This window comes from Lacerta agilis, chromosome 17 (assembly GCF_009819535.1).
Source record: "Lacerta agilis isolate rLacAgi1 chromosome 17, rLacAgi1.pri, whole genome shotgun sequence".
In the NCBI taxonomy this organism is placed as follows: Eukaryota; Metazoa; Chordata; class Lepidosauria; order Squamata; family Lacertidae; genus Lacerta; species Lacerta agilis.
This window is the reverse complement of record NC_046328.1, coordinates 26,118,390-26,134,636: the sequence shown is the minus strand read 5'-3', so window position 1 is coordinate 26,134,636 and position 16,247 is coordinate 26,118,390. Positions and strand designations below refer to the sequence as shown.

The 16,247-nt window shown below is 44.0% G+C and overlaps 1 protein-coding gene across 6 annotated transcripts; it reads left to right on the top strand.

The window, feature by feature from the left end:
• The first annotated feature begins 33 nt into the window (after positions 1 to 33).
• SF1 (splicing factor 1) lies at positions 34 to 15,807 on the top strand. Of its 6 annotated transcripts, none has more exons than XM_033174557.1 (13): positions 34 to 217; positions 2,528 to 2,656; positions 7,389 to 7,464; positions 10,015 to 10,167; positions 10,829 to 10,918; positions 11,438 to 11,621; positions 11,785 to 11,900; positions 11,984 to 12,091; positions 12,527 to 12,707; positions 13,163 to 13,439; positions 13,667 to 13,723; positions 13,832 to 13,990; positions 14,494 to 14,837. In XM_033174557.1, exons 2-13 carry the CDS (start codon positions 2,575 to 2,577, stop codon positions 14,835 to 14,837), a joined length of 1,827 nt encoding a protein of 608 aa, XP_033030448.1. In that variant the 5' UTR covers positions 34 to 217; positions 2,528 to 2,574. The 6 variants fall into 6 exon arrangements, with proteins under 6 accessions (XP_033030448.1, XP_033030450.1, XP_033030447.1 ...); XM_033174559.1 differs by having other exon boundaries at positions 35 to 217; positions 2,510 to 2,656; positions 13,672 to 13,723; positions 14,494 to 15,807; XM_033174556.1 differs by having other exon boundaries at positions 35 to 217; positions 2,510 to 2,656; positions 14,494 to 15,807.
• Positions 15,808 to 16,247: the final 440 nt, after the last annotated feature.

Genomic DNA, 16,247 nt, shown 5'->3' with positions numbered 1-16,247 from the left:
CCGCCTCCCCAGCAGCAGCAGCCCCCGCCGCCGCCGCCCCCACAGGCCCAGCAGCAGCAGGCTCAACAGGCCCAGTATAGCCAGTACCGCTTCCCCTCGCCCCCGCCGCAGCCCCCGCTGGGCCTGGAGCAGCAGCAGCCCCCGCCGCAAGGCCCGCAGCACCTCCACCACCTCCAGCAGCAGGACGAGGGCGGACAGGCCGGGGCCGGGAACCAAGGCAAGTCGGAGGGAGGGAGGGAGGGATGGCACGCGGCCGCCAGCGCCGCCTAACGTTTTATTACTATTATTTGATCGCTGTTTGTATGAATGCCTCGCTGTCCAAGAGGCCCTCTTTCTCTTTGAGGTAGGCTAGGTTGAGAATGGAGGGGAGGACATTTCCTCCCCCGTCTTCCTGCTGTAACCCCGCGAAGCAGGTCAAACGCACAGAGGGAGAGACTGCCTCGAGAGGCCTCCTTTGCCATCACAGCAACACTGCGAGGTTTGGCTAGAGGCGTGTGAGAAAGTGACTGTCCCGAGATCGCTCCGGAGGTGGAGCGGGGCCAAAAGACACTCTCCTGAGCCGCCACACCACGCTGTGCGCAAAAGAGGCGACGTGGTCCTTCGGGGTAGGATTGCCACGTGGTTCCTCTGTAGCTTCTAATGGTAGTTTAAGTGCTCCTTATTTTAGGGATTTTCATGTTCCTGTTACAGGCGTAGGTTAGGGTTTCTGGTCAAATGTAATAACTCGATTTAAAAGAAAAAGAAATCAAGTTTAACTCATAAAGAGCTAGCTGCACATCAGAGAATTTACCAGGTGTCACTGATGAAGCCAGATAGAGGCATTTTGAGCTCCCTTTCATCTCATTTCCTTCGTGTTATGTTTACAAACAGGATTCTAGTAAGCTTGACATTAAACACAGGGAGCTAGGATTGTAGGAATGGATTGAATGAAAGAGGAACGAATAATAAAATGCTGGTGTGGCTTTATTACTGTTAATAATACAGTACCTGTAATAGGACTGGGAACATCCAAGTTTCAAATTTCCAAGCTCACTGGGTGGTCTTGGACTGATCAACCTACCTCACAGGATTGTTGTGAGGTTAATATGGGGGGGGAGAGGAATCAGTGTGTTATAAAAACAAAGATAATGTGCTTATTATGGTTTGAGAGAGGTTTCTAGTTAAACACTGGACAAGGTTTAAGGGAAGTGTATACTGTAATCTGGTGTGTTGGTGCCTTTGAAAGAGCTGACGGTTCCCTATGGATAAGGATGGACAAAATGGAGCCTAGTTGTAGGACTGTTAAACAATTCCATAATAAAGCTTCTGTTTTTCTAACTCCTATCATTTTTAAGGACAGGCAGTTAATTTTACCCCAATTTTAATGTTCTCCAGGAAAAATCATTTTCAAAATCTTGGAATAAGACAGTCTTGTAAGTAGATTGTAAATTCTGTGGAAAATGTTACACATCTGAAGGAACTGTCATTTGTGTAATTTTGCAGTGCTTCATTTGGTGCAAATACTGTTTAATAATTAAGTAAATTACTTGAGATACTAGCAGGGTATGTGGAGAAATAAGTAGGCCCTCATGTTCCAAATGTTTGCTGATCTAGAACTAAATATTACTGTACTGTAGTAGCTTTGTGTCCATAATCTGGGGGCAAGGCTACTTTGTGTTGTGTTTCTGTTTCCCTTTTTGAACTATCTTACCAGTATTTTTTTCTTACCTTCGCAACAGTTTCATCTCTGAGAATATATTACTTTGCAGTTTGACTTTGAATTGTGTATTAATGTTGAAAAGGCATGTAATTCTTGCTTTCTTTTGGAGTCTTCAGTAAGATTAATTAACTGCATGCTCACCTAAAAGCCACAGGCATTAGCCAAGTTACAAAAAGAAGAAAAGGCTTGCTCATGAGACACAGCATGCCTAAACTGAAATGACTTTGAAATCCAAAGGAACTAAAGAGTTGGTTCCCAGATTGCAAGCGACCCCATTGTCCATTTTATCTGTGTGGGAGCTTGATCATTGAAAGAATAGAGATGGTTTTGTTACGCTGTGGGCGCTTGTTATATGCTTTCAGGACCTTGTCACTCTTCCCACGACTACTAAATAATAATAATAATAATTGTATATACCCACAGGACTAATCGTTCTGTTAAACTGTTTTTAATATTGAATTTTAAATTGTTGTAACCCACCCTGGGACCTGATAGTAAAGGGTGTGGTAATAATAATAATAATAATATTAATACAGTCAAACCTTGTGTTGTGTTTGCTGCGGGTTACGAATGCAGCAAACCCGGAAGTCTTTACTTCCGGGTTTCACTGCATGCGCGCGCACAAAAGGGCTCTGCGCAGGTTGCGCATGCACAGAAGCGCGATATCGCGACTTGGGTTGCGGACTTTTCGGGGTGTGTACGCAACCCGAGGTACCATAATAATAATAATAATATGCCATGTAGGGGATTTGAACAAGGGTATCTTAAAGCCAAATTGAACTTTAACACTTATTAACTGTTCCTTTAAAGAAACCTATCTGTCTGCAGATTTTCCCAATAAAAAGAGGAAGAGGAGTAGATGGAACCAAGATACCATGGACCAGAAGACTGTCATCCCTGGAATGCCCACAGTTATCCCTCCTGGGCTTACCCGTGAACAAGAGAGAGCTTATATAGGTAAATACTCATTCTTTTCCTGTTTTCATTTGTTCATGTCAGTACTGATCCAGACACTATTTTTGGTTGTTGTACGTCTGAGGCATTTAAAAATGTGCTTTCAAGGGCTCAAGTTATTACGGCCTTGTTTTCATTTCTTAAAATAGATGAATATTCATGTATCTGCTCGGAGTGAATTGTGCGCCATCCTAGCTCCGTGTCCTGTTTGGGTGAAAGAGTGTCCTCCACAGGCACAGTAGAAAAGCTAAAGTCCTTTGAGGTGCTGGGGAATGAAACTTGCTGACATTTACTTAATTGGCCATTAAAATCTAATCAGGGGGGTCTCTTATTAGCTTCACAGACTCCCTGCTAACAGAGAACACTAAGAGTCCCTTTTCAAGCTGTATTGTTGGAAGCAAGTATCTCTTTCGCAGTGGAATATTGTAAACTAACCTAACCATGGTTCCCTTCTGACTTTCTCTTATGTTGCTATGCTAATTCTTTAAAGCTAAAATTGATACTCCAAGGTGGTGAAGATTGTTGATGCCACTCAAAAGCAGGGAGAACCCCCTAACTTCTGATTTTTGATTTAGTCAAATACTTGAGGGTGGGCTTCGCTAGGTTAGTTTGTGGCTTTGTACTCATGTACACAATTGCTGGGAAAGAGACACTGTTCGGTTCTGTGGAAATCATGATGTTGGAACTGTTAACTGTGAAAATGGGGGAGTGACAAATGATACTGTATTATATGTGGAACAGAGAACGTTATTTGCATTATTTGTATTGAGAAATGTGGTGTGGCTGTTTATTTGTGACTGTTGATCAGTACTCTGACTGAAATCGTTCTAGTGTGCTCTGGTGTTGCATTACATGGTACAGTCCTTGCCTTCTCTATAAACCAAGGTTTCCCCCCTGAACATAAGGCCATTTAATTACTGCTCATCTTATTAGGATTGCACAATAAGCTTTAACTCCTTTCTTATGCATAAATCACTGAGAATTTTGATATATAATGTATAGCTATCCATAATACTGCTGAGAGCTGCTTTACTGTTCTAAAGGCTTGCACAATTTTCAAGGTTAAGTCAATGTTTATACAGTACAGAATAGTCTCTCTTGAGTCGGTCAAAGTTTCTGTATTGAAAAGGTGTGCCACTTAATGCAAGTTGGAAAAGCTGGTTGTTACCTTGTGCTCTGCACTGCACTCCTGAAGAGTCAGTTTTCTTAATATTTCTGAATTTGGGTGTTTTTTTAATTTTACCTCTACTTAGGCTTTGCTTAACCAAGCTACACTACTTGATCCCTACCATATATTCTTATTAACAGTAACTTGGTACTAATTTAATAGTTTTTACAGATCTGGTAGAGAACCGATGTGGGTGAAAGAATGGTACGCTTGAAATTATCAAAGAGAGCAGCCCTGCTGTTGAACCATTTGGTTTAGAAATGCATTAAAAATAAATAAATTCTGATATGTAATTGAGCAGCTCTGTCAGACTCTGCTAACAAACAGCTCTGTCTGTAAATGGATAGAATTGGGTCAGAATTCTCAGTCTATGCGAAGATATGAGTGCTCCACTTGCTTAACTAACTGGTATGGTGAAAATGGCCTTGTAGTCCACAACAGAACTAGGTAAAGAGGCAGAGGAACGTGTGACCTTTATTCAGCCTAAATACTATCAGACAAAGGTACATGCACATCTGTAATAAGGGAGTGAGGAAGGCTCCTTCTATGTGAAAGAGAATATAGTATGTAATAGCCATTTTACTACTTGGTACCATTAATGTGAGAGATAAAATAACAGTGTCAAAAGGTCATAGTATTGCAGCATTTCAATAAAGCAAAAACAATTTTTAAAAAACCAAAGCTTTGCTTGTGAGCAAGCTCTGGAAATAAGTTCCAACATGTTCTGAACTTCACCATAGTCAACTCTATTGATTTCAACAGGTGATTGATTTGCTTGAACCTTTTCAAATTATGTTTACTTCAAGGAGATCAAACACAAAGTAGTAACTGGAGATTAGAGCTTATTGAAGGTTTTTCATGTCTCTTACTTAAGATGAATAAGTGGGAACAAAATTTGAGAGAGATTCTACAGTAGAGCTAGACACTGCCTGGCCTGGAGGAGAAAAATTGGCTGATGAACTTTAGGCTGTTTTCTGCATTCTTGGAAATGTATTTGCTAAGGACGGCAGGCTTTCTCAGTTATAATCCACATTGAGAAGCCTCGGTGACACACAAATGATGTTCATAATATGTCTTGTGTGATCACCAGTAAATAACATATTTGTTTCTTCAGTTCTCTTGTCTCCATAACATAATATTTAATGTTCAATAGTGTTTCAGCCCCACATTTATTTACACGTTTAACATCAACTGAAGAATCTAGATGTTTTCGATTATTGATTAGATAAGGTTTGCCAGTGCCTAAAATAATGAAGGAAATCTTTTAGTACCAATTTTTCTGTTGGTTTTGGCTCACATATGGAATGCATTATATTTTGATGTATGTACAAAGCTCAACCACCTAAGATCTCATTTATAAGATTGTGGCTGGAGAAGCTGACAGCTAGTTGCATTTTCTGGCATTGTTGGGTTTAATTTTAAGGGATGTTTAAATAATAAAAAATGCAATATTAAAATCAGTTAAGACAGTTTACAATTAAATGCATTTAGGGCTCATCCTATTATTTTATCTCTGGTGTCAAAGGCCAGGGCAAAGAGGTGCATCTTCAGGGGATGACAAAAGATATACAGTGAAGGTGCCAGACATGTCTCTGAGAAGGAAATTCCACAATTTAGGGGCTGCTGCAGAGAACGACCTCATCAGGGCCATCATGTCTGAACTTCTGAGGGTGGTGGATCTACTAAGAGGGCCCCCATCTGCTGAACACAACACCTGAGAGCATATTTAAGGAAGGAGGTGGTCTTGCAAAATTTGGGGGCTTAAACTCTTTAAGGCTTTAAAATGCTAATGTGAGCACCTTGAATTGGGCAACCAATGCATCTCTTTAATGGCGGGGATTACTGTATGTGCATTCTAAATGGAACTCTAGCCAGCAATCTGGTCACTGTATTTTGGACCAGTTGAAGTTTCTTCTTAGTCATGTTTAAGGGCAGACACAGTAGAGTGCATTGCAATAATTCAGTCTGGAAGTTATTAGAGCATGGAGTGCAGTGATTAATTCATCTCTGCCTAAAAGGGGTCATCACTGGTGCACCAGCCAAAGCTGGAAATAGGCATTCCTAGCCACCAAGGCCACCTGAACCTCCAGTGACAATCCAGCAGTTTACCTGACCCCAAAGTATGGGTCTGCTTCTTCTTGAGGATTCAGCTTCAACTTACTGACTCAAATCCAACTTCAATTCATTGGCTTGTGTTTTGGCTCTTTATAGCATCTTCCAAAGTTACTCTCAGTTATTTCAGGGGAATCTCCCAATTTGACATGGCTCCATAGCCAGCATTATTTGTGCTTGTTCTCCCCACCCCTACCCCCCTTTGTGTGCCAGAGGCCTATGGAAAGAGGGATTGGTGGTGTCCCATCATGTTAGGCTTTGGGGCAAGCAGAAGTGGCTGTTTTTGTTTTCCCCAAAGCTCAGTGCAACATGGAGAGTAGCCCTCCCTCTCCTGTATACAGAAAGGGGTTTTCTAACCTTTTTCTACCTCCAAAGCTCAGCATGAAATAGAGGCCTCTAAGATCTCAGCAATTCATGAGGAGCTGGGTTATGTGGTGTTGAGTGGCCTTCTCTCACCAGGCCTGTTGCATCTGCATCGTCTATGTTCTGTTACATGTATAAGGAGTCTCTTATTAATATCATGGGTGTGGGTGTACCTTTGCTTAGTAGTGATTTGGCTCGCACTCTACAAACCATTTCCTCCATTGTAGCCTGACAGATGTCTGGGAGACTTGAACAAAGCTGCTTTAACAAGGGGCTTAGGTTCTGAATCCCAAACCAGTTGCTGCTCTGCCTTTGATACTCTTCACTAGTTGAGCAAATACTAATCCTTGCGCTATGTTGGATGAACCAGAGTAATTTTTTTTATTATTATTCTGGGTCTAAAAATCGACTGGCACATGTTTGACATCTGTTAGTACTGGGTGTTTGGTTGTCTTTGTGCAGTATTGGATAACCAGAAAATTAAAGCATGCTTTCCTTTAATTATGCAGTTCAATGTTTAGTGTTTGCTAGTTAGCAAAGGGTTACATAATACATGCAGAAGCATGGCCAATAAGACAGAATCTCAAGAAAGAGACAACTTCTGCTAATCTGGTACGATCTGTGCAGTTTCAAAGTTCCATCTTAGATCGACCAATGCATTTATAACAAAGCAAGATGGTTCTGATGTTTTAAAAGAAGTAAGCATTGGTGATGCCCATGCTTCCTACTAGAAGTCTTTGTCCAATACCAATTATAGAAAGTTGGGATGGTTATCTTTCAGTAGGCTGGAAATAAGATTCACAAAGATTAGATACTCTCTTTTTTTTGCTAACTCTCAGATGAATGCTTTGCTTCCTGATGTGTAATGCTTTTTGAACACTTGCTAGAAATAATGAGGGACTGTTCTGGAATCCTGATGAACATTTGACTGAAATAACATTGTAGGGTTTCCTGATCTTTATATTGATGAAGTATCAGTCATCCCTTGCAAATTCTCCAGTTCTTCATGCTTTGATGTTGAGATTTGAGATGTTTTTTGGTAACATTGTCTTTTTTCCATCCTTTTTTCTTTCCTAACCTGGTTTCTTCCAGTGCAACTGCAGATAGAAGACCTGACTCGTAAACTGCGCACAGGAGACCTGGGCATCCCCCCTAACCCTGAGGACAGGTTGGGAAACAGTTTTAACCAGCTGACAGTAACATTTTTTACCTTTTTCAATAATTTTTTGGTGGCATCATAATGTCAGTTCAATGAAATTTCTTCCTAATGAAATGTCTTCAGTGGTCTAATTTGTCAGAGATGATAGCTGAGATCTTACTTGCTAGGGAAGGTAAAACCAGAAAGGGATAAAGGTTCCATCCTTGCTTGAGGATTTCTAAGTCTGTAGTTTGCAATTATTTAACCCGACCTAAGAAAAAAAATACATATATGGTGGCCAACTAATTATAACCTGTTCAGTGCTGGTCTTGGGCAAGTGTCCAGAGGTTTTTCTCGCAGGTTCACACTGAGGAATCCTCAGCACAGTCACTGAGTCTGAGCAGCCTGGAAACTTTTTCTGACAGCTGATTTTACAGTACTTTTCAAGTGGTGGCTGAGCATGGTTTTTAAACCAGATGGGTACTAACCAATTTCTTTGGTAGCAGCTACTACACAGCATTGGCCAATCTCTTGGGATTTGGGGCCCAAGCAGTACTGCACCTGCAGTGTGCCGAATTGGACACCTGTGGTTTTGTTGGGCTTCAGTGTCATCCAACAAAATAACTTCTGTGTTTGATTCGTTTTTTAATTGGCTTGTAAACATTAATTTCTTTATCAGAAGGTATAATCAGGAAATTGTTGTGTTATAGCATGTTGCACAACTTGTAAACTAATTCTTGCTCTTGAAGTGGAATACACTTTCCCCTTAAGTTTGGCCCATCTGAAACAGTTATTTGGGACAGTAAATAAACATGGTAAGGCTGCCAGTAGTTTTGGACGCCTTGCAAAAGAAAAGAGCTTTCAGCTCTAGTTCTTGGGGCCTGATATTGCCTATATTAGTTTTAAAAGTACAGTTGAGGAATGCCTTTTGGACTCCCATAATGGGCTTTTGGTTAAACTTGACAGGTGAACTCGTTCTTGGTGGGAGCAGATTTATATGTCTTATTTTTGTGCTTTAGAAGAGTAACATGAGGTGTTGGGTCTTAATGTAACAGAAGGTTAATAGAGAATGTGGGGTGTGAGTGGGGGCTGCTGTTACTGGTTTGTCATGCATACATAAGATGTTCTTGAACTGAGACCATACTGGCTAAAATACATGATGCCGTTAACATATAGTAAAAGTGAATTATCTCACTTGCTTGCAGAAAGACAGCTCTTACGAAAGGCATGAAGCTATTAGATACATTCAGCGTTAAACTTTTCCTGAAGGTTTAATCTTGGAACCATCAATTTATTAATTACCCATGTCTTTGTGTTTAAAAGGATCTACTCAGCTAGTGAATGGGTTTATTTTAAACTTACTAGTGAATGCTGACTGGGGGAGATAAAATTGTTCACATTGCTTTGAGACTGTTAAGCCTTCTCAGGTCCTAGAAACGGAGGTGTAATTTAGATGTGATCACTCCTTACAAAATCTGACCTTTTTATTTCATATTCTTGTGTTGATGATTCACTTCAGGCTCAGAAGACATTGGGATCAACTGGCTCTAATCAATCCTTTAACCAACTAGAAAGAAAGATGGTCTAACTAAAATCCCAAGGTTTAGGTTTCTGATTACTTCAAGGATGTATTTTTTGATAACATGACCAATATCTCTTCCCTTCTTGCAGCTAACTCTAAATTTTTATTTCAATATGTTTGGAAAAAGATCCATAAACTTAAGCAGAATTCTAAGAGTGTGGCTTTTTTACCGCAAGTGCAGCTGTGATAAATCAAACTGATTCTTTTTAATTTTAGTTATAACATTTTTATTTGTTAGAACCTCTGCTTTCTGGGCATCTAAACTACATGGAGAAAGCAGGTCTGTCTCTAGCGGTTTACAGGCCCAGACTGTGGCATGAGAAGGGTGGGCTTGTTGAACTTGTACCCACCCCAGTTCTCTAACTCTTAAACACAGTAAACAGGTTCAGTCGGCCTTGATGCAGCCAGCAAAATGGAGGTAAAGCCAGGACAGAAGCCTTGACCCGTCCACGTGGTGCCAGTGAAATAGACATAATTTGTATTGCCAGAAAGGGTTTGATAGAAGCTTAACCTGTCTTGTTATTTTCTGATGTTAAAAAGTCCAGGGTTAACATGAATAATTCTTTATTGATTTACCTCCTGCACCAGGGTTCTTTCTAATTGTTTGCCTCCATGGAATAATGAAGTTGGAAAGTTTGTTCTTTGTGTGAATCAACTTTCTCCATCTTCCCTGCCCCCCTCCCCTTTTTTAACAACAGGCACACTCATGGCAGAGCTGTTGTCATGGCTGTGTGTTACCCCCACTCCCTTTTCTGCACCCCTCCTTACCCAATAAAATACCCCAGTTTTTTCTTCCTGGTAGCAGGCAGTGGTTTGCTACAGCCGCCTTGTCCATGAGGCATTAATGGGCATGAGTGAGTTTACACCTTCCTTTCCTGTGGTCTCTTATTTCATTTTATTTTTCTAAATTGTGCTAGAGTTGAGGGGAAGCCTGTACTTAATAAATAGCCTCGAGGGTTCAGTTGCATGAGAAATAACTGGAGATTGTTCCTCTGCAGGTCTCCTTCCCCTGAACCGATTTACAATAGCGAGGGGAAGCGTTTGAACACCCGTGAATTCCGTACACGCAAGAAACTGGAAGAGGAGAGGCACAACCTGATAACAGAGATGGTGGCGCTCAACCCAGATTTCAAGCCACCAGCTGATTACAAGTAAACTGGGGGAGAAAGACAAGTTTGGGGTTAGGGGTAGCTTCTCTCTTGCCTAGCCTATTACTTGAAATGGATCTAGCTTGCCTCACAGTCACTTTGAGCTTGCTTAGCAGCATTTCACATAAATTAAAACTGAGTAAAAGATAAATTTCTTAAGAACACTCAGTAAATGACATTAAAGTCAGTCAAATAACTTTAAAATAAAGAATTGAAAGGTCTTCAGCAGTCACCTAAACACACCTGTTAACAAAGAGGAGAGCTCAGAAGGTTAACACAAGTTAACAAAGAGGAGAGCTCAGAAGGTGAGGCAGTGCAGCTGAGGAGACCCTACTCTGCATTGTCACTCACCAGATCCCAGAAGGTGGGGGCACTCTCAACAGGATGTCTGAAAATCTTAGGTGGTCTGGTTTGTATTTTGTCAAAATTAGCAGCCATTGTAGAATTATTTGCTCAATAACTACTTTGAGGTTTTTTTAAATTAAAAAAACCAAGTAGTAATAGCATTTTTAATAAAACAAACAAACTGATTATGGCCTCTCAACTGGTGCTATCCCAGGGCCTCTTTGTTTTGAATTGTTTTCAAGGGTTGTCAATTTGAGCTTGGCAGGGGTTTGTTGTTGGGGACAACCATGCTTGACACTTGCTGTCTAATCCTTTGCAGACCTCCAGCAACTCGAGTGAGTGATAAGGTGATGATCCCACAGGATGAATATCCTGAGATTAACTTTGTTGGGCTTCTGATTGGACCCAGGTAAGAGCATGTGTTTCTTCCATGGAGGCTGGATAATTAAGAGTTGAGAAGTGACAAGTCCAGAATCATGGGAAGGTTTTGGGAAATGGTCTTGATGTTAAGGGGTGGGGATGTAGAATGTTGGATATGTGAGAATTGCTTTAGCTCAGTGAAGTATTTCCTCTGATTAGATAAAATGTCTAGTTTAATGTGTCACTATTGAGTAAATTCAGCAGGCATACTGTAAATTTTCTGTTTCTCTCCACAATATTTCCTGAATGATTAAGACTTTAATTATGAGGCAAGGCTGATCCTTAGAACCTGTTTCGTAGACCTTGTACAGTAGCAATAGGATTAGGTTCCTTTAGCTATGTTATTTCCTTATCACTGAAATTTATTCCCCCTGCCTTCAAGACTGCAAGATAGCCTCCTAGTTGTTTGTTTGTTTCTGAAGCTATTAGTGGTGAGAGTGCCTTTTCTCTTTTGAAGATACTCAGAGTGTTGATTTCAACTCTTGGATTTGGATTCTCCCCATTCTAGAGGGAACACACTGAAGAACATTGAGAAGGAGTGCAACGCTAAGATTATGATCAGAGGCAAAGGGTCTGTGAAAGAAGGGAAGGTGGGCCGGAAAGATGGCCAGATGCTGCCTGGTGAGGATGAGCCACTTCATGCTTTGGTCACAGCTAACACCATGGAGAATGTGAAGAAGGCTGTGGAACAGGTAAAGGACACAGAGGGCCAAGCAACAAAACACGGTGTGGTCCTCCCTTTCTCATGCATTGGTGGGTGTTCTGGAAGTTTCCTGCATGCCCCCTGGAAGGACCATGGTAAGCGACCAGTGATCCAATCTTAATGATAGAGCAACATGCACTCCTCTCTTCTAGATCCGGAACATTCTGAAGCAAGGCATTGAAACTCCAGAGGACCAGAATGATCTGCGCAAGATGCAGCTGCGGGAACTGGCCCGCCTCAATGGGACACTGCGTGAAGATGACAACAGGTGCGTATTGGTCGGAGCCCAATTTTGCCAAGTGGAAAGGAGCTCAGTTCATTTACCAGTCTTTTATTACTGTCCCACTTCAGAATTCTGCGTCCATGGCAAAACACTGAGACTCGCAGCATCACCAACACCACTGTGTGTACCAAGTGTGGAGGAGCTGGCCACATTGCATCAGATTGCAAGTTTGCCCGGTAAGCCTCAGCTGGGAAGGCCTGAAAATTGCACTGCTTGTGCTCCAGAGCGAGGAGCAGGGCACCATGCCTGTGACAAGGTGTGAGCATCTGCTTCCTCTGATTTAATGTAGGTGTTTTATCCCTGGAATAGCTCACTCGGTAAGAGCATGAGACTCTTAATCTCAGGGCCGTGGGTTCAGTCCCCACAATGAGCAAAAAGATTACTGCCATGCAGGGGGTTGAATTAGATGACCCTTGTGGTCTCTTCCAACTCAACAATTCTATGATTCTATGGGTGCCTTAAATAGCTTCTGGTAGAAGTGAAGATACCCATATTTGGCCAGGAGGGGAGGATTACTGTTCAACTCAGGACTTGGGTGTTTTCGATATTGCAGTTGGGATCTTGGCCTCTGTCTGGCACAGAGCCTCCAGTAACTGGCTTTTTCCTTCCAGGCCTGGAGACCCCCAGTCAGCCCAGGATAAAGCACGCATGGACAAGGAATACCTGTCTCTGATGGCTGAGTTGGGAGAAGCTCCTGTCCCAGCATCGGTGGGATCATCTTCGGGACCTTCCAATCCACCGCTGCCAAGTGGTCCAAGACCTTCGGGGCCAGGAAACAACCAGCCACCTCCTGTGAGTAGTCTTGGGCTTCTTCTCTAAGTGGAAGGTCTTGGTGAGGGCAGATTGGAAGTCATGGGAGTAGATTCTTCAAGTCTTTCAAAAAGGAATAATAGGATTGAATTGAGCCAGTGTGCCTGGCAAAACATCAGAAGAGTTTGTTGTGGTCCAGGAAGACTGTTTGTGTTATGTGGAAGTAAAAAGTGTAACATCCTTGAACGGGTGAGGGTGTCTTAATTTTGGCATGGCTGCAAAGGTAAGTTTGAAAACACTTGAGCACTGCTTGCTGAAATCTCATAATCGTGTGGTGAGGGGTGAGCAGATATTCCCCTTGGACAGGGGTTAGGATTTTGATACTTTGCACTGACTGATGGGGAATTCACTTCTAGTGCAGAGTGTACATGGCCTGTGGTCTTCCTCGTTTGTTCTTACAGCCTTGGAATAACTGCTCATTTCCATCTCTCTCCTAGAACCGCCCGCCATGGATGAACTCTGGCCCCTCTGAAAACAGGCCCTTCCATGGGATGCATGGTGGCGGCGGAGGTGGAGGCGGTGGTGGAGGAGGAGGGGGACCTGGAGGGCCTGGTGGCCCTCACAATTTCCCCCACCACATGTCAAATATGGGAGGACATGGGGGCCACCCAATGCAGCACAACCCCAACGGTCCTCCACCTTGGATGCAACCTCACAACCCACCAATGAACCAGGGACCACATCCTCACGGTCCCCCTGGGCCTCATCACATGGGTGAGTACAATCCAGAACACGGGGAGCCTACTGAAGAGGGGGGTGAGCCTTGGTGATCTTGGGAATGGGTAGAGTCAACCTCAGTACAGCCTCATGGGCTGATGAGCCTCGCCCTTGCATAGCCCAGTCTTATTTTTGCTGGTGGCTGACGTTGTCATGAGGACCTGGGCTGATGGAGCTCATCCATTCCAACTGTTGCTAAAGCTATGGTCTCTCATTCCCTTAAGATCAGTACCTGGGCAATGCGCCAGTGGGCTCTGGGGTCTATCGCCTCCAAGGAAAAGGTGAGCAACCTGTTTGTTTCTTTTTCAAATTGAGGTGGGGGCACACAAAGCATGTGTGTGGGTGTTACCCGGTTCTACTTAACTGTTTTTCTGGCTCTAACTTTGCAGGTATGATGCCGCCTCCGATGGGTATGATGCCCCCGCCGCCCCCTCCGCCCAGTGGTCAGCCTCCCCCGCCTCCCTCTGGTCCTCTTCCCCCATGGCAGCAGCAGCAGCAGCCTCCACCCCCGCCTCCCAGCAGCAGTACTCCCTTGCCATGGCAGCAAAGTGAGTAAGAGCACTTCTTTTAATTTTGCACCTCTGTGATCTGCCTCAGGGCAAACTAAACGTGGGTTGGTGGCCACTGGCCAGTTCTTCGCTCTCTCTTCCTGTGCCTTGCTTGCACTTGGGGGAAGTTGTTGACCTAGCCTTCAGCATCTGCAAGAAGCCTCTTTCCCCCTTGATTTGCAGCTACATGTTTATCTGAGCCTGGTTCCTCAGGAGGTTCCTCAGTTGGCCACCCCTCTGCCTCCAGGGCCTGACTTCTCCTTACCTTGGCCAAATATTTTGGGGAAAGTTGGCAGAAATGCCGACATACCTTAATCAGGAGGGAAGCACCTTGGTGGGTGGGGATTGGAACAATATCCTAGCTATGGGTTGATTATTGATGGGCTGGGTCTTTTTCCTCTTTCAAGAGGGGTCGGATGGGTCATTTCCCTGCTTGATGCGGGGCGGGGGGAGAAGCTTGGCTCTGAGCTCTTGGGGTGACCACTTGGTGTTTTAAATCCTAGATACGACGACCACCACCACCACGAGCGCTGGCACCGGGGCCATCCCTCCATGGCAGCAGCAGCAGGGAGCGGCGGCGGTGGCAACTTCTACGGGGGCCCCACAGATGCAAGGCAGCCCCTCCATGGTGCCTTTGCCTCCAGGGGTCCAGCCTCCGCTGCCGCCCGGGGCCCCGCCTCCTCCCCCGCCCCCGCCGCCTGGCTCCGCGGGCATGATGTACGCCCCTCCCCCTCCTCCGCCTCCCATGGACCCTACTAATTTTGTCACCATGATGGGGGTTGGAGTGCCAGCCTTGCCACCGTTTGGCATGCCCCCTGCTCCCCCACCACCCCCACCACAGAACTGAAGAATGGTTTTTCTATACAGTTTTTTCTTGCCAATCTGGAGCCAGGAGCTGGAGGGGAGACTTCTGAAACCCAGCCAGGAGCACATGAGGAGTGTGTGTTCCTCTTCCCCCTCCTTACTCTGTACTTAGAGAGGTGTGTGACTCTTGTCAGAATCCTTTTTTGATGACTGACTGGTGTACTTCAGTAGCAGAACTTGCCCATCAGGACACTAGTGCTGAGTCTCTTCCCCCCACCCCGCAAAGTGAGGTCTGCACCACCATCCTAAAGTTTGGGAAATTCCATGTGAAACTGCCAGGTCTAGCCATGGTGGTAGCAGCGGTGGCAAGGCCCCTTCTGTGTTCAGATGCAGCTCTACCTGCCTTGCCCTCTGGGGTTGGACAGTGGTTTTTGTTCATTTTAAGTTCTTAACAGAATTAGATTTTTAACCTCATCTAAGAGACACAAGTTTTCCATGGCCACGTGTATCTCCCATCACGGAAAAGTCTTGTCAGTAGAGTTAAAGAAACAAATGGATTATTTCCGTAGATTTCTTTCTCTGAAGCTGGACGTCGCATGCACTGCAGTTGATATGGGGAGTGACAGTTTTCTCCCCCTTTCCCCATAGCAAAGGAAAGGCAGACTTCACAGGGTGGGCCTTCCTTTGAAACTGGGAGTGGGGGCTTTAGGCCCTCTCGCCTACTCCCGTTGAGTAGTTAAGATGAAGTCACAATTGGGAGGGCACCTTCATCTCTTTTGAAGTCCATTTTGATATTGTCCATCTGCCTAGAAACTCCTTTCTTTTCTTTTTACATGCCTTGAGTGTTTTGTGGTTTGGGGTGGACCCGCCCCTAGATTGAATGATTTTTGTTGACAATGATGTGTGTACAAATGCTTCATTCGATCTCCTGTAACCATTTTCTTAATTGCTTTTTGTGTAAGAATAAAAGAGCAGTGAAAGGGAGGTTCCAATTAAATGCAGCTTTTAAAATAGTTATTGTTGTGCATCCCTTTCCTTTAAAGGGTGGGGGGGAGCAGAGGATTCTGTTTCGGGTGTCTGCTGCTGCCAGTAGGTGGGGGCCAAGTTCCACAACATCAGCTAGATGTGTCCTGAGAATGCTCTACTGAGCCAGAGGGCTCTTCCCCTGTATGCTACTGGGGGTTATCGGTGAGTCACTTCTCTTTGGAAAAGTTCTACCAAATGGCCCTCATCCACTGTCAACTCCCACTCTTGCCCAGGGCCGTAGCTATGTAAATTGGTGCCCGGGGGCAATTTTTTTTGTCAACCCCCCCCCCAAAGGCATGGGAAGGTCAGGTGGTACCTGGTGCGGAAAATTTCTTGTCAACCCCCCCATTGACACCCCCCCCCCCCGCAAAAATGGTTTTACGTTATTTCATATTTTCTTACAAAGGAATAATAACAAGTAATAATA

What these genes read in the sequence shown, in the direction of transcription:
- SF1 (XM_033174556.1), top strand. Translation starts at nt 2,575, where the DNA reads ATGGACCAGAAGACTGTCATCCCTGGAATGCCCACAGTTATCCCTCCT. An exon ending in CCCCCTAACCCTGAGGACAG is followed by an intron (nt 7,465 to 10,014) that starts GTTGGGAAACAG and finishes GTTCCTCTGCAG; the next exon opens with GTCTCCTTCCCCTGAACCGA. An exon ending in GGGCTTCTGATTGGACCCAG is followed by an intron (nt 10,919 to 11,437) that starts GTAAGAGCATGT and finishes TCCCCATTCTAG; the next exon opens with AGGGAACACACTGAAGAACA.